This window comes from Balaenoptera borealis (assembly GCF_965194805.1).
Source record: "Balaenoptera borealis genome assembly, chromosome: 12".
Lineage (NCBI taxonomy): Eukaryota > Metazoa > Chordata > Mammalia > Artiodactyla > Balaenopteridae > Balaenoptera > Balaenoptera borealis.
Window position 1 is genome coordinate 43723763 of NC_138869.1, and position 25559 is coordinate 43749321.

At 54.9% G+C, this 25559-nt stretch overlaps 1 protein-coding gene and 1 long non-coding RNA gene across 19 annotated transcripts in view; one reads left to right on the forward strand and one right to left on the reverse strand.

The window, feature by feature from the left end:
- LOC309606985 (6-phosphofructo-2-kinase/fructose-2,6-bisphosphatase 4) overlaps positions 1-25559 on the forward strand; it is a 75764-nt gene that overhangs the window by 27256 nt on the left and 22949 nt on the right. For 4 of the 18 annotated variants that reach the window (XM_082344908.1, XM_082344892.1, XM_082344904.1 and 1 more), the window contains 17 exons: positions 129-164; positions 457-537; positions 787-840; positions 929-982; positions 1057-1119; positions 2182-2244; positions 2349-2465; positions 2648-2725; positions 2823-2876; positions 3047-3095; positions 3795-3827; positions 3976-4062; positions 4290-4379; positions 4462-4665; positions 7158-7272; positions 17319-17420; positions 17747-17863. In XM_082344908.1, coding sequence (XP_082201034.1) covers positions 129-164; positions 457-537; positions 787-840; positions 929-982; positions 1057-1119; positions 2182-2244; positions 2349-2465; positions 2648-2725; positions 2823-2876; positions 3047-3095; positions 3795-3827; positions 3976-4062; positions 4290-4379; positions 4462-4665; positions 7158-7272; positions 17319-17394 — 1254 coding nt within the window. In that variant the 3' untranslated portion in view covers positions 17395-17420; positions 17747-17863. Of the gene's footprint in view, positions 1-128; positions 165-456; positions 538-786; positions 841-928; positions 983-1056; positions 1120-2181; positions 2245-2348; positions 2466-2647; positions 2726-2822; positions 2877-3046; positions 3096-3794; positions 3828-3975; positions 4063-4289; positions 4380-4461; positions 4666-4974; positions 5329-7157; positions 7273-7293; positions 8285-11911; positions 12097-13604; positions 17421-17746; positions 17864-18022; positions 18120-24340; positions 24408-25559 lie in introns of those variants that run through there. The other 14 variants (XM_082344903.1, XM_082344905.1, XM_082344906.1 and 11 more) reach the window with 14 other exon arrangements.
- Positions 19524-23406, reverse strand: LOC309607009. The gene is made up of 2 exons (XR_014232182.1): positions 22513-23406; positions 19524-22420 (listed from the first exon to the last, which is right to left on the reverse strand). It is a non-coding gene; the product is annotated as an uncharacterized lncRNA (long non-coding RNA).

Consider the following 25559-nt stretch of genomic DNA (forward strand, 5'->3'; position numbering starts at 1 on the left):
TCACACGGGCTCCTTGTGCAGCCTGGGCCCTAGCTGCAGTCACCGAGTGGCTGCATGTGCAGCAGACAGGCCAGCATAGGGGACAGTCACACTGAAGGGCTGCCCTCCCCCATCTGTGTTTCCCACAGGGTGAGCCTGGTGCTGCAGGGATCCCTGGTGAGCCGGTAAGATGCCCCCATGCCCATGTAGTGGCCTTTGACCTTACAGTGAACCAGTACTCTCATGTTGTTCAGGCACCCCCCTACCTTCACAGTAGCCCCCATGATGGTTCCACCCACATAGTGACCCCTGCCCATGGTGACCCTCATCCCCATGGAAAACCCTGCCCTTCCAGTGGCTCTGGCCCCTAATGATGATTCTCACCCCTATGGTGTTCCCTGTCCATTACATCCAAAGTGATTCCCTCTGATCCCTCACTGACCTCCCCTGGCCTCACATTGACCCCTTTCCCCCCAGGGATCCCAAGGAAAAGATGGAGCCCCTGGTGTCCGAGGAGACAAAGGAGATGTTGGCTTCATGGGTCCCCGGGGCCTCAAGGTGGGAAGGGGACTGGTTTTTTTCCCCTAATCAGGAGGACCTGATGTTGGAGGGTGAGGTATCTGGGGTCAGAGGTCAGGTATCTGGGGTCAGATGTGGGGGTATCCGGGGTTGAATGTGAGGTGTTAGGTTAGAGGTTGGAAGGTCAGAGGTTGGAGTATCTAAGGCCAGTTTGGAGAGTAGTTTCAGGGTCAAGGGGTTACAGGGTGAGGTATCTGGAAGTCATTTTTCACTTCTTTTCTCCCGCAGGGCGAACGGGGGGTTAAGGGAGCCTGTGGCCTTGATGGAGAGAAGGGAGATAAGGTACAGGGGTGATGGGGCATATGCGTGGGGATGTGGGGGGTTGTGAGGCCTGGGCCCTAACGCTGATCCCTCCACCTGATCCCTGCAGGGAGAAGCTGGTGCCCTAGGCCGCCCAGGGCTGGCAGGACGCAAAGGAGAGTTGGTGAGAGTGGGGCACCCCCAGAATGAGGAGTGAATGGGTGGACCAGGGCCTGGCTAATGTCTTCTCTTCTCCAGGGGGAGCCAGGTGTTCCAGGCCAGTCAGGGGCCCCTGGGAAGGAGGGCCTGATCGGTCCCAAGGTATGGGGTCTCTCTCAACAGTGGACATTGGGGGTTTAGGATTGGGCAGGGAAGGGCATGGTTGGGTCGTGAAGGTTTTGGGTCAAGGAAGGTTTTGGGTCGTGAAAGGTTGGGACATTGGGGGGTGGAGTGGGGCTGGTCTTAAGGTTTCAGGGTGGGTTGGGGTCACAATGTGCTTTTTTTTTTTTCTTTGGCCGCACCGTGTGGCATGCGGGATCTTAGTTCTCCGACCAGGGATTGAATCCGTGCCCCCTCAGTGGCAGCGCAGAGTCTTTTTTTTTTTTCTTTTAAGATTGAGTTATTATTTATTTATTTTATTTTTATTTCTCTTTGGCTGCGTTGGGTCTTAGTTGCGGCACGTGGGATCTTCATTGAGGCATGCGGGATCTTTTGTTGCAGTGTGCATAGAGCAGCCTGCTCTATGTTGCGGCTCACGGGCTTCTCTCTAGCTGCGGCATGCGGGTTTTCTCTTCTCTAGTTGTGGCACGCAGGCTCCAGGGCACGTGGGCTCTGTAGTTGTGGCGCACGGGTTCCAGAGCGCGTGGGCTCTGTAGTTTGTGGCATGCAGTCTCTCTAGTTGAGGCGCGCAAGCTCAGTAGTTGTGGCTCGTGTGCTTAGTTGCCCCGCAGCATGTGGAATCTTAGTTCCCTGACCAGGGATCAAACCCACGTCCCCTGCATCGTAAGGCAGATCCTTTATCACTGGACCACCAGGGAAATTCCGAAGCGTGGAGTCTTAACCACTGGACTGGCAGGGAAGTCCCCACAATGCACATTTAGGATTAAGGGATGGGAGGTGGAGCAGCACATGCCTCAGGGCTGAGGGGTTACGGTGGGTGGAGGTCAGTGGGGAGGTTGGAGTGTCAGTGTAGGGGAAATAGGTGGAGTCAGGGCAAGGGGCATCACAGTGGGGTCAGGGTCATGGGTATCATGGCAGATTGAGGGTCTCCGGCTGGTAGGGCCACCGGTACTTGAGGTTATGGCCATTGGGCCTGGGGGCTTATGGGGGTTGAGCTGAGGTAGGCCAAGGCAGAGGGACTCTCATGCTTCTTTCTGTTCCCAGGGTGACCGCGGTTTTGATGGGCAGCCAGGACCCAAGGGTGACCAGGGCGAGAAAGGGGAGCGAGTAAGTTGAGGCTAAGGTCATGGTGAATTGAGGAGATGGTACTCTCTGGAAGTGGGTCCATCTTTGGAAGCTCTCATCACTGACTCTGACCTATCTCTCCTCAGGGGCCTCCAGGAATTGGGGGCTTCCCAGGTCCCAGGGGCAGTGATGGCTCTAGTGGTCCCCCCGGGCCACCTGGCAGTATTGGTCCCAAAGGCCCTGAAGGACTTCAGGGCCAGAAGGTGAGGGGCCCTGACTGACTCCAGACCCCTGAGCCTCACTGACCCTTCACACCTCATTGACCTCTGGCTCTGCAACCCATTCCCCCAATATCTTTGCCCCAACCTCTGAACTTATGATCCCAATTTGTCCTACTTCTGACCCCCACTGCCTCTGACCCTGCTTACTTGGTCCTGTCTGACAGGGTGAACGAGGTCCCCCTGGAGAGAGTGTGGTGGGGGCCCCTGGGGTCCCTGGAACCCCTGGAGAGAGAGGGGAGCAGGTGAGTGGGGATTCCTGGGCTTGGGGTCAAAGGTTGGGGTGACCTCTGGTGTCTGTGAGATCAGAGGTCACAGCCTGGTCCTATCCATTGCACATAGGGGCGGCCAGGACCTGCGGGGCCCCGCGGTGAGAAGGGAGAAGCTGCACTGACAGTGAGTGTGGGGTATGGGGGTTGTGGGCTCTGCCTCCTGCACCCAACCCCTGACCCCCTGGACCCTGGACCCTGACTCAGCGCTGTCCCTCCATGATCCCTGCGTCATGTACCCTTTGGCCTTCTGTGATCCATTGGTTCTTCATGACCCTTGTGGTCTTGGGCTCCTAGGAGGATGACATTCGGGGCCTTGTGCGTCAGGAGATGAGTCAGCATTGTGGTGAGTGGGGCCCAGCCCACAGTCTCTTGGGTACCACCCCACTCCATCCCCGTACCCCTAGACAGGGGCAGGCAGCATCCCCAGAACTACAAGGGGCAAGCAGTCAAGGAGATGGGTGGAGACAGATGGATACGAAAAGCACACAGGTGTTTCAGGACAGACATGCTGACAGGACTTCCCCAAATGGAGACCCGGGCAGAGGTGGAGGGACACGTAGTGTTCCTGGGTGCCCAGGATGGTGGCGTGTGGAGGGGGTGAAGGTGTGAGCAGAGCCAGTTCCTCAGGGCCTGATGTGGAGCCAGGGTTTGGGTGGAGGGCTCTGGTGGCCCTGGGGGGCGTCAGAGAGTGAAGCTCGTCTCCTTCCGCCTCTCTCTGTGGCTGCTTTCCCTCTGTCTCCATGCCTGCCGGCTCCTGACTGGCTGTCTCTCCCTCTCTCTCTTGCCCTTTGTTGGCCTGTTCCCAACTTCGCTCTCGCCCTTTGTCTGCTTCTCCCCTTCCTTTCTTTCTCTTTCTCTCTCTCTCTGCATCTGCTTCCCTTCCTCTCGCTCCTGTCTGCCACTCTCTCCTGCCTGTCACTCTCTCCTGCTGTCCCCCTCTGTATGTCTCTGCCCCCGTGTGCGTCTCTCTCCCTGCCTCTTTCCATCTTTGTCTCCTGCTCTGTTATTGTCTCTCTCCCTGCCCCCTCTCTGACCCCTCCAGCTTGCCAGGGCCAGTTTATCACATCTGGATCACGTGAGTAGTTTTCTGGTATTTTCTGCTCCCGGAACTTTCCTCACCCCAGGCCCTGCTGTGCCCATCACCTGGGTCCTCTAAGCAGGGGCTTGGCTGGGGTGGCCACCATGCTGACCCCAGGGCCCTGTGCCCCTGCTTCTGGCTCTAGGACCCCTCCCTAGTTACGCTGCAGACACCGCTGGCCCCCAGCTCCACGCTGTGCCCGTTCTCCGCGTCTCCCATGCAGAGGAGGAAGGTGAGGACGGCTGGAGCCATGGGGCGTGTGGGGTGGGATCACAGACACACACGGGGCTGCTCATGTGTGCAGGGCCCACACCACACGTGTAGGGTCCACATGCAGGGAACACTCTTGTGTACACGTGGGAGACCAGTGCTGCCCACCCCATCCAAGGGCCAGGGTTGGGCAGCATGAACCCGGCCCTGCCGGGGCCCTGCTCACAGCACACCCCACCATGCGTGCAGGCCAGGTGCCTCCCGAGGACGATGAGTACGAATACTCTGAGTATTCCGTGGAGGAATACCAGGACCCTGAGGCTCCTTGGGATGGCGATGGTGAGAAAGGGGGCTGGGCCCAGAGGGGTTTGGGGAGGGGCAGACAGAGCCCACCCCTGCTGACCTCTCTGACCTCCATCAGCCCCAGACCCCTGCTCACTTCCACTGGACGAGGGCTCCTGTACTGCCTACACCCTGCGCTGGTATCATCGGGCTGTGGCAGGTGGTATAGAGGCCTGTCACCCCTTTGTCTATGGTGGCTGCGGAGGGAATGCCAACCGTTTTGGGACCCGTGAGGCCTGTGAGCGCCGCTGCCCGCCCCGGGTGGCGCAGAGCCAGGGGACAGGTATGGGCGTACCTCCCATCCCATTAGGGGCCTACCCAGATCATGTCCAGGGTCAGGGTCCTGGGTCAGAAGCCCCCTCAGACTGGGGGACCTGGGACAGACACCCGAGACCAAAGAGCTGAGGAGAGAACCCCAGCTCTATGTGGAGTCCCCAGTATGGCCCCCCTCAGTGCTCCCTCCCTTAAAGACCTGAGGGAGCATCCCTCTCTGCGGGCAGAGCCTCCACACCCTATGCCCCCAGCTTCCCCATTCTCTGTGGCCGATGTGATGGGTAAGGTCAGATGGCTGAACCCAACCTGCCCCGCCCAGGTGCTGCCCGGAGCTTAGGCAGACGATGAGCTGAAGTTCAGCATCCCCTGGAGGAGTCGGTGTCTCAGCTGGGCCCTGCTGTCCCTCCCCTTGGTGCTCGAGGCCTGCGTGCACGTGAGCGTGCACGAGCATGTCCGTTAATTTCAGTGACTTGTTCCATGGGTCTAGCCTTCCCCCTTGTGGACAAACCTCCACTGTGGCTCCTGCCTCCCCGGCAGATGACTCAGTGTGGGAATGGCTGTGGGCAGTGAGCGGATGTGACTGAATCTGACCGCATCTGACCTGCCCCTTGACCCAAGCCTGTGACGACATGGTGCTGATTCGGGGGGGCATTAAAGCTGCTGTTTAAAGGCCCCTGTTGTGACTGTTTGGGGAGGTGTGGGTGTCAGCGGGGCGGGTTTTCCCTGGGAGGGCAGTACCATCCCGAGTGGGTACAGAGTCCCTCTGTCCAGCCCTGGTCACTGCCCTGTGACCCTCAGTCCCCAACTTGTCCCCAGAAAGAAGACAGGGTAGGGGCTGAGGATATGTCCTCACTGCTCCCCAGGAGGGGATGAATCATAGGTGGGGGGCTGCCTCAAGCCAGGAGACAGGCCCCAGCTCTCAGCCCAGGGGCTGAGGGAGATAAATGGGCCCTGAAGGGGGCAGAGAGGCAGACCACAGCACAGCACTGCCTGGCCCCAGCTTACCCTAGAGGAGGCTGCTACTGGTAGAACTGGGGTCAAGGGGGATGGGCAGGGCCTTTGGGGTTGAATGGATCTGGGATTTGGGTCAGTGGAGGTCTCTGAACCTGAGGCGCCCTGGGACCTCTGGCTGCTTCTCTGCCTCAAGGACCCCCATTCCTGCCTTTCTTTGCCCTGGATCTACTACAAGCTTTCTTGCTCACACCTCAGGCTCCCCTTTGGTCCCTCTGTGTTTCTCTCTCTTTGCATCCTTATTTCCATCGCACTGTCTCTGGGGCAGTTTCTGTCTCTTTTTTCTTCCACTCTCCATTTGCTCCGCCTCCCTCTCATGCATTTCCATCTCTTTCTCCCTCTCCCTCTCTCCTCCCTCCCTCCCTTTCTTCTTCTTGTTCTTGTTCTTCCTCCCTCCCCCCCATCTCTCTCTCTATAAAATATATCCATGTCTAGATGTACCTGTGGCTCTCTGTCTCTGGGTTTCTCCATCACTTTGTCTATCTCTGTCTCTCTCACTCGCTTTCTCACTCTTTCTGTCCCTCTGACCCCTTCTCTGCCTGGCTCTGTCTGTTTTCTCTGTCTCACTCTGGCTCTCTTCTTGTCCCTTCATCTCTGTTTCTGTCTCTCTCTGTCCCTGGCCTGGCTGCTCTCTGTCTCTCTGCTTTCCCCATCTGTCTCTGTCCATGGGCCATAGCTGACCAGGGCCCCTGCCCTGAACCTGTTTTCTCCTCACAGCCTGACCACACGATGACCAGGTGGGCTCTGCTGGTGCTGATGGTCCTGACATTGGGCAGGACTCTGCTTGTCCCAGCAACCCCTATCCCAGGCTTCCGGCTCCTCCCTCAGAACTTTCCCCAGGGCACTCCCTGCCCTGTGACCTCGGAGAGCCCTTTAGCCAGCACCACAGGCCCCTCCACTGTTTGGGGCCACCCTGGCCCTGGGCCCCGCATCACCCTCTTGCTGGATGTCCCCCTTGGCCTCCTGCAGATCTTACTGGAGCAGGCTGCTGCCAATGCCCACGCCTTGGCCCACGTTGGCCGCCGCTGAGCCTGAGGGAGGGGATCACAATGATGGAGCCAGCGTGGATGGGGAGACCTGCAAGGCAGCGGCAGAGCTGGACGGTACTACATCTGGGCACGGTGCTTCAGGACTCCGCCACGTGGGGTCACTGCCCTGTGGTGTCATATCAGAGTGCCTCACAGAGTCACAGTGTGTCTGGACAGCCTGGATGTTGCTGTGTCAGGTTGCCAGGTGGAGTCTTGCCACTCTTAGGAGCCCCACAGGCTTACAGTATGTCTGCACAGCTTGGACACTACCATTGAAGGTCACTACCGCATGGAGTCTTATCATGTCTGGGTCCCACTTGTGTCCAGTCACAGAGCATCTGGACACCATCACATGTGGTCACTGTAATGCCACTTTCAGGCACCTCAACACAAGAGACCATCACTGCATCGGAGACCAGCCCACCTAAGACCAGACCCACAGGTCTGCCCTGTCTTTCCACAGGTCACCACACAGAGAAATGCTGGCGGAGGGTCACATGCATGAGGCAGCACCCACCCCAGATGGATGGGGCCATCAGGGGCATCTCCAGGCACAGTGAGATGGTCGTACGTGGGAGGTCTGTGGCCGTGGCAGCCTTGCCCTGTGTGTGTGTGGGGGTGTGCACGCATGTGTGGCTGCATCTCTGTGTATCTAACAGCTGTGAGTGCGTGTGAGCAAGGTGAGGCCATGTGAGGGGGCTGGGAGGAACAGGAGCTTGTCCCCCAAACCTACATGAAGCACACTCAACACATAGCCAGTCACTGTCTTACCCACACCCCTGCATACCCAGCCTCTGCCCTTGGACGCACATGGCTCAGGGGAGAAGGAGCTCAGGCTGCTGGGGCTCTGGCCCAACTGCCCCTCCTTCATCGAATTGTCCTGAGCAAACCTCCTCACCTTTCCAAGCCTGTTTTCTCCTCTGTAAAGCAGAGTGATGCCACCAAGCTTCTTGTGAGCACGGAGTGATGTAATGTACATGAAGGTTCTGGCACGCAGAGAGCGCTCAATACATGTAGTGACCGGAGAATGGGATAGACAAGAATCACACAGTCGTGTGCACCCAGGCAGTGACACACGAGGGCGGAGTCATAGTTGGCTACGTTGCTCCTCTCCCCACTCCCCCCGCCCCAGCCCCAATTTCACTGACCTGTCCCTTGGTGTGCAGGGAGTATGTTTTGCCTAATCTCACAACCCCGACTCCATTGCTGTGCCGGGGATGGGACTGACCTTCTGGAGAGTGTGGTCAGGCTTGCCTGCAGATGGGGCAGGTATTCTGGGTAGTGTAGACAACTCCAGCTGGAGACGAAGGCTGGAGAAAGAGGTAGCACTGTCGGAAGTGTGGCTGCCCAGGGCTGGGGACACTGACGGAGATCTCCCAGTTGTCAGCAGCCCTGGGGGGCGGGCCCAAGGCGGGGCTGGAGAGGCGGGGCCACCCGGCCAGCTGGGCTCTCTCCGGAGCCTGGAGGGCGGGGCTGCCCGACTCCGAGCTGCAGGGGGCAGCGGCCCAGGCCAGTTCGGTTGCAGCATGAGCAGAGGCAAGGAAGGAGGCAGCTCCCTGACGGACCCCGGGTCAGGGAGCAGCAGGCAGGGTAGGCACGGGGCAGGGTGGAGAGGGTGGGGGCATTGGGAAAAGACCTGGGCAAAGTGGAGGTGGTGCTAGAAGGGGTGTGATAGTGTTGGGGGTCTCTCCAGGAATAGGGGTGCTCTTAGGGGCATCAGCCTGTCAGTGGCATGGAGGAGGGGGAACACTGGCGCCTTGCCGGGGAGAAGGAGCTGGGCCAAGGGGGAACTATAAATAGCTTCTTCCTCCAGCCCAGGGGGAGGGACAGTTAGCTGGAGCTTCCCAGGGGGCCTCCTGCTCTGCCCTTTGCTGGCCTCCAACGGGTCATGTTTATCCAGGTCCCCCCTCAGGGGTCATACCAGTTCGGGGAGGTCCAGAGGCTCATTTGGGAAGTTTTTCATGTGATGTTACTTTAGCCCTTAAACCAGCATTTCTAGGGCAACTACTGTGTGCCTTGTGCCGGTTCTGAGCTGCTCTAAGCACCTACTGTGTGCTCTGTCCCAGTCAGGAACCTCTCTGAGCACCTTACTGTGTGCTCTGGCTGGTCCTGAGTCACTTTGAGCACCTACTGTGTGCCCTGTGCCAGGCTGGAATCAGCAAGTGCAGACCAGGGTTCACGGGCTGCTTGGTTACATGGCTCTCTACCCCCAAGTTGGAACCTCACACCCTGTGTGAGCTCTGGACCCAGGGAGACACAGGATGATCCTTGGCTAGAAATGGCCAGAGGAAGCTGGAACTCCTAGGAACTCCCCAACCTCCCAGTGACAGCAGAGGGGAGAGGAGGAGGGAATAAAGGGGAAGGGAGACAGCAGAGAGCAGCAGGCCTCACTGCAGCTGGCCTGTCTCTGCATCAGCCTGGGTGCAGGTCCTGTTAGTGTGTGTGCACCAGTGGCTGTGTGCACACCATGCTTTCGTGCACTGGTGTGTGGGTCTGTGTGGGATGTACTGAGGTCCCTGGGCCCATATGCTGCAAAGGGTGGCTGTCGGTTTGGCCAGTCTGGCCAGCAGATACGTGGACTGGGAAGAGTTTGAGCATTGAGGACTGAAGACTGAGGACACCCCACAGCTTGTAGTCTGGGACACTGGGAGGAGGTCCAGTGGTCAGTGCAGAGGGCACCACAGGAGCCAGGCCAGGCAGGTTCACAGCAAGGAAAAGCTGAGCAGGATGTGTTCACACTGACATCTAGCACACCTCCCACCCTTGGGCCAGGAGAGCTGGCTCGCTCTGGGGTGGCCCCAAGGAGGGAAAGCCATGAGGGCCAGTTATTCTATCGGACATCTATTGACGCTGAGGGAGCAGAAAGCCAGGAGAGCATTTCAATGGAGTGAACATGCAAGAGTCCAAGTGTGGAGGTGGGATGTGTGGTTATAGTACAAGGTGTGGGAGGTGAGGTTCTGAAGGGCCGGGAGCTGAGCTGAGTCCATCCTGCACTGTGGGCTGGCGGTTCTGTGACACTGGGCCCTTCTCCCCTTCCTCAGTTTCCTACCTGAGAAATGGGGCCATGGGAGGGGAGTATCCTCAGAGCAGATGTAGACCCTGGCCTTGGGGAGGGGCTCCAGGCTCCTCCTGCTGTTGACATGTGGCCTCGCACTGGATATAGAGACTTGGGAAGGTATGTCTGGGTCAGCCCAGGGTCAGACTGGGGAAGAGTGGGAGGTACAGAGCCACTGCTTTTCCTGGGAAGCCAGACTCAGACTTCTGGAGGTGAGGATGGCTTCCCAGACATGGCCCTGGCCTCCTGCCCTGCCCTGGTTGTCCCCTACCCCCAGCCTTTGACTAACATTCCAAGAGGGTTGGAGAGGAGAATGGCAGGCCTGAGAAGGTGCAGGGTGTCTGTGGATGTTAGATGAGGTAGACTTTGCAATGACTGCTGGGGGTTGGACAGGGTGTGGGTATGTGGTGACAAGGTCTCTGAGGCTAGGGTGGCCCCAGGATGGCCTTGGTAGTGGCCAGGAGACATACACTGTCAGTCTGACTTGTCAGGAACAGAATGAGTGGCTTTGGAGAAGTAGGAAGTGGGCGGAAGGTCACTAGGGGCATCCTGCTCATCAGGAGCTGCCCATGGGTGTGCCAGCTGCTGGGCATGAGGTGGGGAAGGAGGTGGATGGTGGACACTGAAGAGGGAGGCTGAAGAAGGAGGAAGTGGTCGACTCTGTCTGAGGCAGGGCATTTCCTGGGGAGGCAGCTTGAGCTGCTTCCAGGGAAGGTCTGCGTGGGCTTCTAGCACGTGGACCTCCTTAACCTTCATTTCCTGTGAAGTGGGCAAAACATCTGTATCAGTCATCTTAAGGGTCCTTGCCAGGCTCTGAAGGGCTGGGCTGTGACTTGGAGGACTGACTCAAGGCAGGGGTGTGGCAAGGAGGGCAGAGGGAGGGGTGCTGCCCCTGTGGAACACTGGGTGGAGACTTCTCTCCGTGCCCCAACCCCTGGATCCTGGCTGGGCACACATTAAGCAGAGAGAACTTGGGGACGCAGTGATCCTGCCAGGGGATGTGGTGGAGGACATCGCTAGAGGGCAGTGTGACCCAGGCTCGAGCAGTGTCAGCTAAGGTCGGGGGCAGAAAGTGTACAAAGCTTAAGAGGCTGGGCTGAGGAGACAGAGAGGAGGTAGGCCACGTGTTCCCGAACTCAGGCTCTCTCCCTTGCCCCTTGCCTCCATTGCATTTTTAGAGACAGGAGGAAGATAAATAACATAATAAATGATAACATTAATGTGCTTTAGAATGGATTTCTCAGACACTGACACTTTTAACGCATACCAGAATCTTGTAAGATCCATGACAGTGTGTATTTCATTTTCCTGATGAAGAGGCAGAGGCTCATTAAAGAAAAAAAATGTGTAAACTTATGATTTAAAATTTAATTGGTAAAAATGAAATCCTGGAAGGAGAAGTAAGATACTGTCAGGGTTCAGTGAGTCCCCAGGGAGCTTGGTTACTAGGTACCACTCACGTGCTCCAGGTGGGCTGGGGTCTAGCCCGAGCTCCCCAGCAGCTAAGGCAAAGAGAGAAACACGATTAATTTTGAGATTTGTTCTCTGTCCCTGTCCATGAGATAAAGGAGCTTTTTCAGCGTGGTTGAGCAGGTTGCTCCTGTGGGCAGTGGAGAGTCCCGGGATTCGGAGCAGAAGAGAGGGTCGGGGCACAAGGCCGGTGGGGCGCGGCGGAGTTGACAACCGGGCCAGTGATGAGAGTTGCGCAGGGGCCGCCAGGCTGGTCCTGACCAACCAAGCTCTGCGCGTCACGCAGGCCTACCCCAACGCATGCAAACCCCTCCTCCTGGGGGCCCTGAGGTCACGCAGAGCGGGAAGCGGGACCTCGGGTGTCCTGGGGGCAAGCCTGGCACGCCTAGGGCGAAGCCGTGGCTGAGGTCTATGCAAATCATCAGGGTCGCGTTGGGTGTGCTGGGCTCCGGCATCCAGGGCGGGGCTTGCACCATCCAAGTCTGGAAACTGGGGAGCTGGGCATGCGCGTCCCCCATCCTGGCATGCGGGGCGGGCCCGCTTGGTCCAAAGCGCGCTAGTACGCGAGCTGGGCATGCGTGGTAGGAGGCCAGGCGCTCTTCAGTTGGGGTGGAGCCTACTCGTTCCGGGGCGGGGCCTGCGGGGAGTTGGACGGGCGTCAACGCGGCTACAGGAGGGGCGGGGCTGAGGGGCAGGGCTGAGGGGCGGGGCATCGAGTGGCCCGAGGTGGCCCGGCCGCTGGGTTGGAAGCAGCGCAGTCCGACTCCTCCGAGCCCCAGGATGGCGTCCCCACGGGAACTGACCCAGAACCCCCTGAAGAAGATCTGGATGCCGTACAGCAATGGGCGGCCTGCTCTGCACGCCTGCCAGCGCGGTGGTGAGGCGGGGTCCGCGGGGAAGGCGGAGGGCGGTGCATGGGCATGGGTATTGGTCTTACAGGGAAAGGGAGCCGGGAACAGGTCGGGAACCGGGGACAGGTGTGGCAGAGCGGGAGGCGGGGACAGGTGTGTGGCGACGTCTCGGCTCGGCGGGAGCTAGGTCTGGCCGCCATCACCTAGGGGAGGGCGCAGGACCCTTCCCACACCACTCTGTCCCCACCGCCTCAGGTCAGGGGAGGACTTGGAGCCTCGGTCCTGCCGTCTCAGCTGGCCGGAGAGCGTGGGCCGGGTAGTCAGGCCGCGGTCTGAGCTGTGTTGGCCCTAGGAGATTCGCTTGGTCTCTCTGAGCCCAGAACTTTCAAAGGCCCAAGGCGGGGAGGAAGGCCCATCTCTGGGCCTGAAATCGAGTTTTGGGAGGAATTTCAGGGAAGTGCAGATGTGTTCAGGATAGAGGCAGTGAGACCACTTTGTTATATGGGCCTGTCTTTGTGTCCATGGGTGTGTAAGCATCCAGGTGGGGTTGTGGGTGAGTGGTAAAACTGGAGGGTGGAAACATCTAGAACATATGCTGAAATTCAAGGAATCGTTAAGAGGCTTACTTTTCCTGTGATCCTAGGTGTTAAACCCACTTCACTGATTTTCTGCTTGTCCTTAAATGAGTCTGCAACTTTTTTATTACCAAGAAAAACAAAGATTTATTTTAGGAGTAACTGAAACGTTGTAATAAATTTGCAAGTTGGCAAGGTTCTCAGAGAACATCTAGTCCAGCTTCTGATACAGATTTGGAAATGGAGGTCAGGAGATTGTGTTACATGCTGTGGTCTCCCTGCACTCCTGACCTCTGCTTGGGCATGATAGGAGAGGAGAGAGCGCTTGGTGCTTGTCTTGCTTTGAGGCTAGCCTGGGGGCCTTGGCTTTGACCAGGATGTGAGTCCTAGGGGAGGAGTGTGTGCATCTCTTAGCACACTGTGGAACCTGGTAGGGGTGGCCGTGGCTTTGACCAGACATTCTGGTGGGTCGTGACTCTGACCGTAATGTAGGTCCTGGTGGGCTGCTGAAACTGTGATCCTGCTTTTAGCCCTGGGGCCATGGCTTTCCAGTCCGTATTCAGTCCTAAGGGACTATGGCTACACCCTAGCCAGTTTTCCTTCCAGACTTCCGGAGGTGTGGAGGGCTAGGCCCCTTTCTCTTTTGCTTCTAGTCAGTCCGTGTTAGGGCTGTATTGTCCTAACTAGGGGGTGGCCTCCGTTGTTACATAAAGGAGAAGGAGTGAGAACGTGGACTTTAGAGGCAGGAGCACTCAAGCTGCGTCGTGGCTCAGCTGGGTGACCTTGGGCAAAGAGCTGACCCTCTAGGTCTCAGGTTCCTTATCTGTGAGACTGAGACAGTCATCATCCTTGCACTATGAAGCTGCCGTGAGCCTCTTTTTTTAAAGTTTTTTAAAATATATATATATTTATTTATTTATATTTATTTATTTATTTATTTATTTATTTATTTATTTATTTATTTATTTATGACTGCATTGGGTCTTTGATGCTGCTCGCGGGCTTTCTCTAGTTGCGGCGAGCAGGGTTTACTCTTTGTTGCGGTGCACGGGCTTCTCATTGCGGTGGCTTCTCTTGTTGTGGAGCACAGGCTCTAGGCGTGCGGTCTTCAGTAGTTGCAGCATGCAGGCTCAGTAGTTGTGGCACACGGGCTGAGTTGCTCCACGGCATGTGGGATCTTCCTGGCCCAGGGCTCGAACCCGTGTCCCCTGCATTGGCAGGTGGATTCTTAACCACTGCGCCACCAGGGAAGTCCTGTGAGCCTCTTGATAAGTGCTTGATAAATGGTAGCAGGTAATTTTGTAATTTATCATCACTGTTGTTTCTTTGCTTCTCCATATCTCAAAGTCAGGGATTGAAGCTCCAAGCCAACCCCCTTTCAGGTGGCAAAGGAGTTGAGGCCCAATGGGAGGGGACTTGCCCAAGTCTCACTGCCCCTGGGGCAGGCCTGTGTTTCTCCAAGCTCCAGGTATGCAACTGAAATGTGGCTCTGGCCTGAGCAGAGGGGCTCGTGCCATGGCACTGCCTCAGGGTGTTGCAGTGGGTGGGACTGTGAGCTGGCCTGGCACAGGAGGGCTTCCTGGAGGAGGAGGTAGCACCCAAGAGGCTAAAGATGAGACCTGAAAATTGTGTGGGGGTTTGGACACCAGGCTAGGGTCTCCCAGTTCACAGCAAGGAGGGAGTGAGCAGGGAATGAACAAGGAACCAGCACCCCAGGTCCCAAACCCGTATTCATGCAGCATTTTACCCTCTGCATAGTGGGCTTCTAACTAGATTGGAGGACCACAAGGACAGGTGGGAACCTGAAGGTCAGGGTGGGTGGAAGTTGACTTGATCGCAGGGCTTTATAGAGAAGAGGATGAGGGGCCCTAGTCTGTGCTGTGTGGTGGGTTGTTTTTGGGGTCTAGTCCGAGCTCCTCAGGGCAACAGAGGCTGGTTGGCTGAGGGATGTTCCCTGCCTTCTCCTCCCCCACTCTTCATGAGCAATTCTTCCTCCTTTTGATAAAATTCAGGGCTACACAGAGGGCCTGGAAGCTGTTACCTTTCTGGTCATTGACCTGGAGGAGCTCTGGGGGTAGATGGGGTAGGAGATGGAGAGGGGACTCGGGGAACATGGCAGAAAGGACAGTATTTGATAGCTTTTCTTAGCCAAAAGGTGGCAAGACTGCCTGGGTAAGGACACGACTGGTGTGTGCACAGGACAGTAGGAGAGACAACTTTCTGTCCCCTCTGAACAGGACAGTGATTCCAGTTTGCTTTATTTTAAAGAACTCTCCCTTCCCCAGCCCGGCCCAAGGAAGTCGGGGCAGGTGCAGTTCAAGACTCAGTTCTGGAACCCACTCCAGGGACTTGTGGCTGCCCCTGCGGAGGTACCACCAGAAAGTAGTCACCAGCACCAGGCTTGTCTCAGCCTCTCGACTCCTTGGGCTCCTGTGGCCTTGAGCAAATTTACAGATAATTTACAGGAACTAGTGAGAAAAGCTGAGTTGACATGTCTTCAGATTTCCTTCTGCACATGCCCCATGTTCTGAACTGTGTGTTCTGCTGTCCTGTTGCTCAATGTTGAGGTCCTGAGGGCCCAGAGCTGCAGCTCCAACTGCATGCCCCCACTCACCTGGTCCACTCGCCCTTGGTTCAAGTGTGTTCCCTCCGTGTGGGCCTCGGTTTGCAATTTCTCCATTGCTGGGACTTCCCCAGTGTTTTGCTGTTGCAAGCAGGGCTGGTGTGAATATACTTGTACTTTGAATTTTCTTTTGTGTCATTGACTTGGGATCTTATCTTGAGGAACAGAGGTGATAGGTAATTTATTGCTCTCGTTTTGTGCCCAGACCTGATTTGCTGCCCTGCCTGCCCACCATGGCTGTGCATGGGGCGGGGGGATGCTGTCACCAAACGCTGTGGGAGGAGGCCAGGGGCGTCTCTGGGAAGATGGAAACTGTGAAGAGGTGATGCAGAACCTCAGCCCTGGGGTCGTGGGAGAGCCCTTCAGGGAGCAGTGGGAAGGGGTGGCCTCATCAGAGGGAGCAGCCTGGGTGCAGGTTTTCCCGACAGTGAGTAGCTGATGCACTGCGCTGTGGTTGCTTGGGAGCCCTGGCCAACCGGCCAGAAATTGTGCAGACAGCCCAGGACTCAGCAGCACTGGCCTGGCCCTCAGGATGCAGGGCCTTGCCTAACTTGTTTTGCTCTCAGCTTAGCCAATGCTGAGGTTTTTGTTTTAGGTTTTTGGGTTTTTTTAAATAAATTTATTTATTTATTTTTGTCTGCGTTGGGTCTTTGTTGCTGCGTGTAGGCTCTCTCTAGTTGCAGTGAGCGGGGGCTACTCTTCGTTGGGATGTGCAGGCTTCTCGTTGCGGTGGCTTCTCTTGTTGCGGAGCACGGGCTCTAGTCGCACGGGCTTCAGTAGTTGTGGCACGCGGGCTCTATGGCGCAGGCTCAGTAGTTGTGGCGCACGGGCTTAGTTGCTCCACGGCATGTGGGATCTTCCCGGGCCAGGGCTTGAACCCGTGTCTCCTGCGTTGGCAGGCGGATTCTTCACCACTGCGCCACCAGGGAAGTCCCAATGCTGAGGTTTTTCTGCTAGTTTCCTCACTCTTACTCACCGTCAGGCTGTGTCTGTAGGATCCCCTCCTTCTCTCCCCTGGGGCTCACAGAATGGGTCACATTTGCCCATAGGTCATGCACAGGAGCGACAGAGCCCCCACTGGCAAGCAGGGTCTTTTACTTCTCTTCGGGGCCTGCCTGGAGACAGACAGTTGCGTCTGCACCCCAAGTCCCAAGGGCAGTCCTGAGATACATCTGTGCCCTTAGCCAGCTGGGCTGCCAAGTCCAGGCAGAGGGCACAGCTTCCTGAAAGTGTTCCAGCTCTTACATGGGGATATTGCTAGGCGTCGCTGAGGGATTATCATCCCATTTTACAGGTGAGGACACCAAGGCTTAGAGTTGCCAGTAAGTGTCAGAGTCAAGATAGGAACCCAGGACTGACTGACTCTGACCACCTCTGCACTCCATCTCCAGGGAGGGAGACAGGTGAAGGGTGGGGTCCAGCAGTCTGTCTGAGGAGGGCTACCAGGTGAAAGCACTTGCAGAGCTATGTGGGCAAAGGAGGGGTAGTGACAGGTCCCCACCTCTGTCCATCTGTCTGCTGTGGTTTTACCTGGCCCAGGTCCTGAGGACGATGAAAGGGAAGCTTCCTGAGGCTTCTGAGGTGAGACCACACTGAAAGCGGAGCTGGATCCCATAGTCTGGCAATTCTGCTGCCTTGGTGTCTGTCTTAGTGGGCCATGGATTGGGGGGCTGGGTACAGACTCTTCCCCGCCTCTAGCCTTGGCAGCTTCTCTTTTTGGCACACCGACCTCGTGGCACATGGGATGGCGGTGGCTGGCTGTCAGAGGGACCGCCCTTGTGGCGTTGGCCTGGGTCTCTGGTGTCAGCCCCTTGTGGCCCTCACCCTGGTGGGTTTTGAGGTGCCTCCGTCTCCTTCCCTGCCCACAATGTTTGAGCACCAACTCTGCCAGGCCTAAGGATCCCGAATGGCTCAGACACTGCCGGGATGCTTCCACCCCAAGTGATCAGTTGTGGAGAGCAGACTCATTGGCGAGATGACTGGGTTGAGGGAGAGAGCGCAGCAGGTGGGCTTGCAGGTGCCTTGGAGGAAGGACTCACTGCAGAAGCAGCTTCTGGGCTTTGTGGATGAAGAGAAATTCCCCCTGGGGAGCGGAAGCAGTGGTGCTGTGTGAGCAGGAATGCTGAGTGACGGGTTCCTGGATGACAGGCAGGCATTGAATACCCCACTGGGTTTTGGCTCTGTCCCACCTGCCAGGGGAATTCCCCCGCAGAGTTTGGCCAGGGCCGTGGCAGCTCCAGCTTTATATCTGATGGTGCACATCAGGGTAAATGCTGGTGAGATCCCGCGGCGTCTCCCTGAGCACTGACAGGCCTGGGGAACTGGGCCTGCCAGCGCTGGTTAGAGACCGGGGTCTGGGGGTGCCCAGGGAGCTCTCTGCTGCCAGGAGCCTGGGAAGGCACATCTGATGCCGGACCTGGAGGGAGGGACCCACTGGGAGGGGTCCGGCCTCCTCAGACACTGCTCCTTGCCTTTCAGTTTGCATGACCAACTGCCCAACGCTCATTGTCATGGTGGGGCTGCCTGCCAGGGGCAAGACCTACATCTCTAAGAAGCTGACCCGCTACCTGAACTGGATTGGCGTGCCCACACGGGGTGAGACTCAGCCTTGGCTTTCCAAGGGGGCTTTGGGACTTTGTGGGGGAGCGGGGAGGAGTGAGAAGGCAGGACTGCCACAGGGCCCGGGGGTGGGTCAAGGTCAGGGGCTGGGGAGGGATGCTGTTGTGTGAAAACTGAGCCTCTCCCTTCCCCCAGAATTCAACGTTGGCCAGTATCGCCGGAACATGGTCAAGACATACAAGTCTTTTGAGTTTTTCCTTCCAGACAATGAAGAGGGCCTGAAAATCAGGAAGTGAGTTTGTGTGCATATGTGTGTTTGTTTATGAAGAAGGCCCTGGAGCCCAGTTGCTAGTGATGACCAACCTGTTCTTGAGCCCTGGCCTTGCCCTACCTTGTGGGCTGTAGCAGGGCTGGTTTCTTGACCTCTCAGGATGTGGTGGGGGTGAGGATGTGATGGGTTTGGGTACAAAGGGAGTGGGTATGTAGCCCCTTGGTGGCTCGCCCTGCCCTGCCCTGTGGGATATCTGTGGGAGGGGAGCATGGAGCTTCAGGGAGATGGTGGAGGCTTAGCCAGGGCCAGGGCTTACCCCAGGCCATCCATGGGGATGGGCTCTGATAGGGAGGGGAGCCCGAGGTGAAGCAGAGATACAGGCCTCAGGGGTGCGGCAGAGTGGGAGTGGGACTACCTCCTGACACCTTCTCCAAAAGCCAGAAGGATCAGACCCAGAACTGGGGCGTTTCCTCCCTTGCCCCAGGATAAGTCTCCTACTGATATTTGGAGGATGCTTGTCATGTTCTTGGCATGTGTTGGGTAGGCCTTGGCTTTCCTTTGAAGTTGCCTCAGTGTTGCTGGGTGACGAGATGGAAATTTGCATATGATACCACTCCCCCTCTCTATTCAGACTTGAATTGATTGCTTTCTCCAGAAAAACTGAGCACCAGCTGTGGTCTGAGGAACTATGCTATGCTGTTCTCGGCATGTGTCAACTGAGGGATCAGGAAGCTTCCTGCCCTTGTTCTGGGCCCAGCCATTGTGGGAGGGCTTTGAGCAGAGGTTGGCCCAGCTCTAGTGACCTTCCCAAATCAAGCCCCAGGCCAGAAGCCCCTGGTTATGGCCATGGTTGGCCTGCTCCCTCTCTGGCCACCAGGGGGCAGGAGTTCCCCATCGTGGGGCTTGGCCCTTCTGTGCCTCTGCTGTTGGGTCAATGGGGCTGGGCGGGCTGCTGCACCAAGAAGGGAAGTGGAGTCTGACATTCAGGCCTCTGGGGCCGAACTGTGAATTGTGGGTAAAACTCAAGGGTGGACCCTCTGTGATAACGACCCAGACAGACAAAAGTGAGGGTACTGATACTTGAACCTACTGTGTGCTGCGTGTGTGATGCCCATTGCCGCCCCCCGCCCCCCAATTTAAAGATGAGGAAATTGAGGCTTAGCAGTCTCACACAAGATCCCAAGTAACTTCACAGAGTCCAGACTTAAATCTAACCCCATGTACCACTAAAAACTGTCCTGTCCATCATTCCGGAAGTACTCAATTTGTAGATCAAAGGTTGCATCAAATGCAAATTCTGCAACAACCTCAAGCTGTGGGCACTCATTAGCTGCTTTGATCTTCCCTACAGTGGGCTGTGGTGCCTCACTCCCCTAGATGCTGAGACTGAGGTCAGGAAGTGGTGGTATTGTCTGGGATCCCTCAGGGTTTGATCTGAAGCCAGGCCTGTCTGAATCCAGAGTGTTTGTGGGGAGAATAAGGAAGCTGGCATTCCCAGAGCTCGCTGGTCATTCTGCTCAGACTGCCCAATGAAGGTAGGAACATTGGGATTAATTCTCATGGCGAAACCCAGACTCAGAAGAGGTAAGGAAACTGGTCCAGGGTCACCCAGCTGGAACAAAGGCCCCAGCAGTAGAAGCTGGGGGCAGATTCACGTGTGCCTCTCTGTAGGCACATCCTCTGGCTGTTCCTAGAAACTCTCCCTCGTGTATCCAAAGCCTGGGTCTGGCCCCTGGGCCATGGGGCCATTTCCCATTAACCAGCCCAAAATGTCCCACAGATAATTGGCAAAATAGAAAGATCAGACTTTTTAAAAATGGGAAACCTGGGAAGAGAAGCCTGCATTTCCCAGAGGCCCAGGTACGTACACATTGGTGAGCTTCCTAGAGTTGCACGATGTGGAGGTCTGTCCCTAACATTGGGCACAGTGGAAGATCTAGAAGAGGGCACGTACAGCCATGTGTACATGTGCAGGTGCTCCCTTTTTATGTACACATGGGTATGTGTGTAAATACACACCAGGCACGCTCATATATGTGCACACAGTCACCGCAGGAAGGTGTGTACACATACCGTATGTACACACATGGGTGTTCACACACGTGCGTATCCTCTATGTGCATGTTTGGACACATATAAAAACTTATAATCGTGCACACAGGTGTGCAATACCCCATGTGCATGTGAACACATTCAATCATACCTATGCCTTTTCAGTCACATACTACGCACGGGCTTGGGGACACTGAGGTGTTTTCTCTGACACCAACTGGTGTCCAACAGCTCAATTCATTTCAATTCTGACCCTGTCTACCTGCAGTTAGCATCAGTTCCCACAGGTTAAGGACTCAGTCCCTCAAGACTGACCCCACTTCACACACCAGTCACAAGTCTCGGCGGGGGGCACCCGTATTTCTAACTGGCTATAAATTGGGGGTTCCCACAACCCCCTCTTCAGCAGATTACTGTTCCAGCTCACAGAGCTCAGGAACATACTTGAGTTGTGTTTACTGGTTTATTATAAAGGATACAACTCGGGAGCAGCCAAGTGGAAGAGGTGCACAGGCAAGGAAGGGGGCAGTGCGGGGAACTTCCAGCCATCTCGGGGTCTGGCACCCTCCCAGCACCTCATCTCTTCAACCTGGAAGCTCTTCAACTCTCATCGTTCAATTCATCTTCAGCCCCCACCTCCCTTCCTGGAGGATGGTGGCAGGGCTGAATGTTCCAACCCTTTCATCACTTTCTGGTGATCAGCCCCTTGCTGAGGCTGTCTAGGGGCCCCAGCCTGAGTCACTACATTAACATCAACTCAGGTGTGATTGGAAGGGGCTCCTTGTGAATTAAAAAAAAAAAAAAAAAAAAAAAAAATCACTCCTATCACTTAAGAAATTCCAAGGGTCTTAGGAGCTCTGCCAAGAACCCAGGACAAAGACCAAATGTATTTATCAAACCACACACACCCTCTTGTATGTGCACAGCTGCACTTCCACAGGGGCCCAAGGAATGCTCACAGATGCTCACTCACAGACTTACACATACACATATCCCCCCATGCATGTGCGTGCGTGCCCATCCACACTCACACCCACACGTGTGCAGGCTCCCAGGCTGTTCCCCCAGCATCTCCACCTGGGCCCTGAGATCCCTCCTACTTGGTGCAGCCTCAGCCAGAGCAGCCCACAGAGATCTTAGCCCAGAACATGAGGCTCTAAATGTGGGTGGCAAGAAATGGCCCCAGCCATGCTGAAACTGTAGAAATGTGTCTCGGGGATGTGGGGGTCGCTGAGAAGCTCTGGTTCTTTATGTCTCAGTGCAGAAAGAATTCAGCGAGAGACAAACTGATAGATAAGTGATTTATTAGAATAGGACACTTGTGAGGTTTACAAGCGGGTGGGCAGGAGGGCACCATGCCCAGAACTTAGTGGGCTACAGTTTTATAATCAAATGAAAAGTGAGGAGGGGGAGAAGACCACCTTCTTCCTCATCCTTGAGTAGACATCAAGCTTCCATCATCAGCTCCTCCTCCTCCACATGGGGGTGGGGGGGTTAGTTTTCTTGTCCCTACGTGGTCAAACTGGGACTGTCATGGCGCAATGGAAATGAGCAAAAAGGTGGTAACGTATACTAAAATATGGTAAATCAGCTCAGGTTTCAGTATAATGTCACCCTTTCCTTATGCTTTTGTTTTTAGTGAGCACAAAGGAGCATGTCCTAAGAATCATTAACTTACCACTGGGCAGGATGTGGGTCTCATTCCACCATTGTTTTATTGTCTGGGGGCATGTCTCATGCTTCTGTTGCATGGTTTTGTTGTTAAGCAAGGCCTGCTTGGTTTTGTGGTTAAGCAAACCTGCTTTCCCGAGTGATCATTTTCTTACAGATGTCTCCCATACTTTTTCCTTTACTTCTGATCCCTTAGTGGGATTAACTAATCACCTACTTTGTCCCTTTACTCTGTCCTTATCAATGCCAGATTCCTGGACTCTCAGAATTCAGGTTTTTTGGCAGAAGAAAGCACTTTGGGGTTTTAACTGAAAGGCCTAATAGGGCACAGAAAGGTCACAAGGAGGCATAAGAGCAGCGCTCCTTCCAGTGACCTGGACTCAGCTCTGCCCCCAGTTTCCTCGTGACCCCAGCAGTCTGGTCAGCCTCTGTTTCCATGCTTGGGCACACTGGCCTGGCTTGGCCTGGCACAGTCCTTTGATGCACTAGGGGTTTACACACAAAATCCCAAGATCAAACAAATGGGAGATCTAACTTTTACTCTTACATCAAAAAAGTACAGGTAATAGTGTTTGGGAGGAAAAATTTTCCCTTCTTGCCTTCTAGGTTCTTTGGCTGGTCTGATAATTCAATTGACATGACACAGATTAACAGGACAGAAAAAAAGTTTAATAGCACGTATACCTCCTACATACATGTGAGAGACCTGGGAAGCCCTCTCCTTAAATACCATCTTCAGCTGAAGAGAAAAGAAGATGTTGTGGGTGAGGAGTCAGGGGAATTTACAGGAAAAGCTCAGTAAACGAGGGTAAGGTTGTTATGCAGATTTAAATTTGTGCCTTCAGGGAATTCCCTGGCTGTGGACTTGGAGCTTCCACTGTCTGGGGCCTGGGTTCAATCGCTGGTCGGGGAACTAAGATCCTGCAAGCCGTCTGGCGTGGCCTAAATCAATCAATCGCTCAATCTGTTTCTTCAGCATTGATAATAGTTTCTAGAGATAAGGTCATCTCCCTCCTCCTGGTACAGCGAGGGAGACCCCCTTACAAATGGAGATTTCCCTTATACTTGTAAATGTCTCTCAAAAAAGGGTAACTTCTACTCATGTTTTTAGAGCTTCTCCCCTGTCTGCAGTGTCATAAAAATAATCAGCCTAAAATAATCCTTATGCCAAAGAGACATATTTTGGGGTGGCAAATTCTGCTCCCCTGCATAGATAAAAAGTCAAAGTGATTTATCTATCTTCGGACCTTATAGGAGAAATGGATAAAGTCAGAAAGATCCTTATATGTGGCAATCCATTTTGCAGCAATAAACGGAAAGGCTGAGATGTCTGAGGACAGACAGTGTAGTCAGTGGTCAGTCATGGTGAGGGTTTTGCCCTTCCAGAGCACCTGTGGACCTGGGTGCGAGAGGCAGAGACACGGCACCCTCCTCCAGAAGGGATCATGTAGGGCCTTCTTGGTCCACTGAAAGAAACGAACAGCCTAAAAGCTGAGACTTATGTTTTATTCCGTGAACAAAACTGAGGACTTAAGCCTAGAAGACAGCCTCTCAGATAACTGAGGGACTGCTCTGCAGAGATAAGGTAGGTGCCACGTGTGGGTTCATTCCTTTGATATGCACCTCAGCTCTCTGGGGCCAGTGTCCTGTTCTTTCCCATTCTGAGTCCCCTGAGGGGGCACCTTTGGGGGCAGCTGCAGTGGCTGCTGGCTTGATGGCTGCAACACCCTTTGTTTGCTGATACACCAGGTGGCATTCTTAGTCCACATCTCCCTTCTAGAAAGGAAAATTGAACATTAAGCTTAATGCTGCCTTGGGGGCCAGCACTACTGTCTCTCCTTTCCCAACACCGGCACCCGCCTGCCCTGCCCCCAACACACACACAAGGGAGTGTCTGGTTTTAAAAGTGCTTATTTTGATAGGGGAAATGCATGACACTTAGAAATCATGAATATGGCAAAATGGCAGGCTGGATTTGTTCATGATGAGATGAAGAAGGAAAGTACAGAAAAGTGGTATTTCAAAAAGTATTCCTGTATGGATACCAAGGGGGAAAGGGGATGGTGGGATGAATTGGGAGATTGGGATTGACATATATACACTATTGATACTATGTATAAAATAGGTAACTAATGAGAACCTACTGTATAGCACAGGGAACTCTACTCAGTGCTCTGTGGTGACCTAAGTGAGAAGGAAATCCAAAAAGAGGTGATATATGTATATGTATAGATGATTCACTTTGCTGTACAGTATAAACTAACACAATGTTGTAAAGCAACTACTCCAATTTAAAAAAAGAAAAAAGTATTCCTGATGGCCAGGAACACATAGCCTTCCACCTACAGGAGCAGGGTTACCAAACACTGAAAATCTTCCCAAGGAAAGAGAAACCTTGAAAAGAGAGAAGGGGCCCCAGGGGCTGCCCCCTCTCCTGTCTGGCATAGGATATATCCCTAACCTACTGCCCTGCAGCAACCAGTCAGGTGCTTGGCTGACCTGTGTTTTCTCTTCTGAAGGCAGTGTGCCCTGGCAGCCCTCCGAGACGTTCGGCGGTTCCTTAGTGAGGAGGGGGGGCATGTGGCGGTGAGTATAACACCCTGGTGGTATCTGGGAGTGACATGTGGGAGCCCACATACTTCTACCCCTTTACTTTTCAGGCATCTGGAGGGGAAGGCAGGGTGTATGTGGCCCTAGATACCCCTGGGTACCAGCCCCTGGGAAGAAGTCTGCAGCTGCTGTGCTGGAAGAAGCCAGAGGCCAGATGTGGGCCAGGAATTTCCCTCTGGGCTTGTGGTTGTGTTTGACCCTGCAGGACTTCCCTCTGAATACTCACATTCTTGGCCACTCCACAAGTTAGAGGTGTCATGTTACCTAAGTCTTTAGCAAATGTGATTTCTCCTGGTGTGGAGAGCATCCAGCCCAACATTTGGTGGCTATTCCAGGAATCAGTTGAATGCTGGATAAGGGAATTCCCCCTCTGTGTTGGCCCCTCCAGTCAGATGGACAGGCGGGACGAGGCTGAGCAAGGGTGTCTGCAGGAAAGGGCCCTACCCCAACCCTATGTAGTCAAACACGGGCTATTTTTTCCTTCCTTTTTCCTCTTGAAGGCATGCATCCTGGAGCTCTGTCCCCCAGCCCCATCTAGATCATTTGCCCTCTAGGTCTGTCTGTGGCACAGCTGTCACCCTGGGAATTTCCTTCTCTTCCCTCCTCAGTTGAATGCCCTGCTCCTGGATCCCATGTCTTGCTTTTCCTTGCTTTACTGACTTGTTTTGTTGGAGCACATCCTCTAATAGCTTTCTGGGAAAGGTACTTGGGAAGTAAATTTTGTGAGACCTTGCATGTCTAGGAATGTCTTTTCTTTATCCTCACATTTGATGGATGGGTGGGAAGAACGTTTCCTTTAGAATTTTCATGACATTGCTCCATTGTATTGTGGCTTCTAGAATGGCTGTGGGAAAGTCTGATGTCATTCTGATTTGCTGATCCTCCTTAAAAGTTTTTTTTCCCTAGGGAATTCCCTGGCAGTCCAGTGGTTAGGACTCCATGCTCTTTCTGCTGAGGGCCTAGGTTCAATCCCTGGTCAGGGAACTAAGATCCCACAAGCCGCACGTTGCGGCCAAAAAGAAGTTAAAAAAAAAAAAAAAAAGTTTTATTTCCTAGAGGAAACTGAGGGCTTCTCATGCCCCTTCCTCTGGGGAAGCTTTTAGGGTCTTCAAGGTGATGTGCTTTATG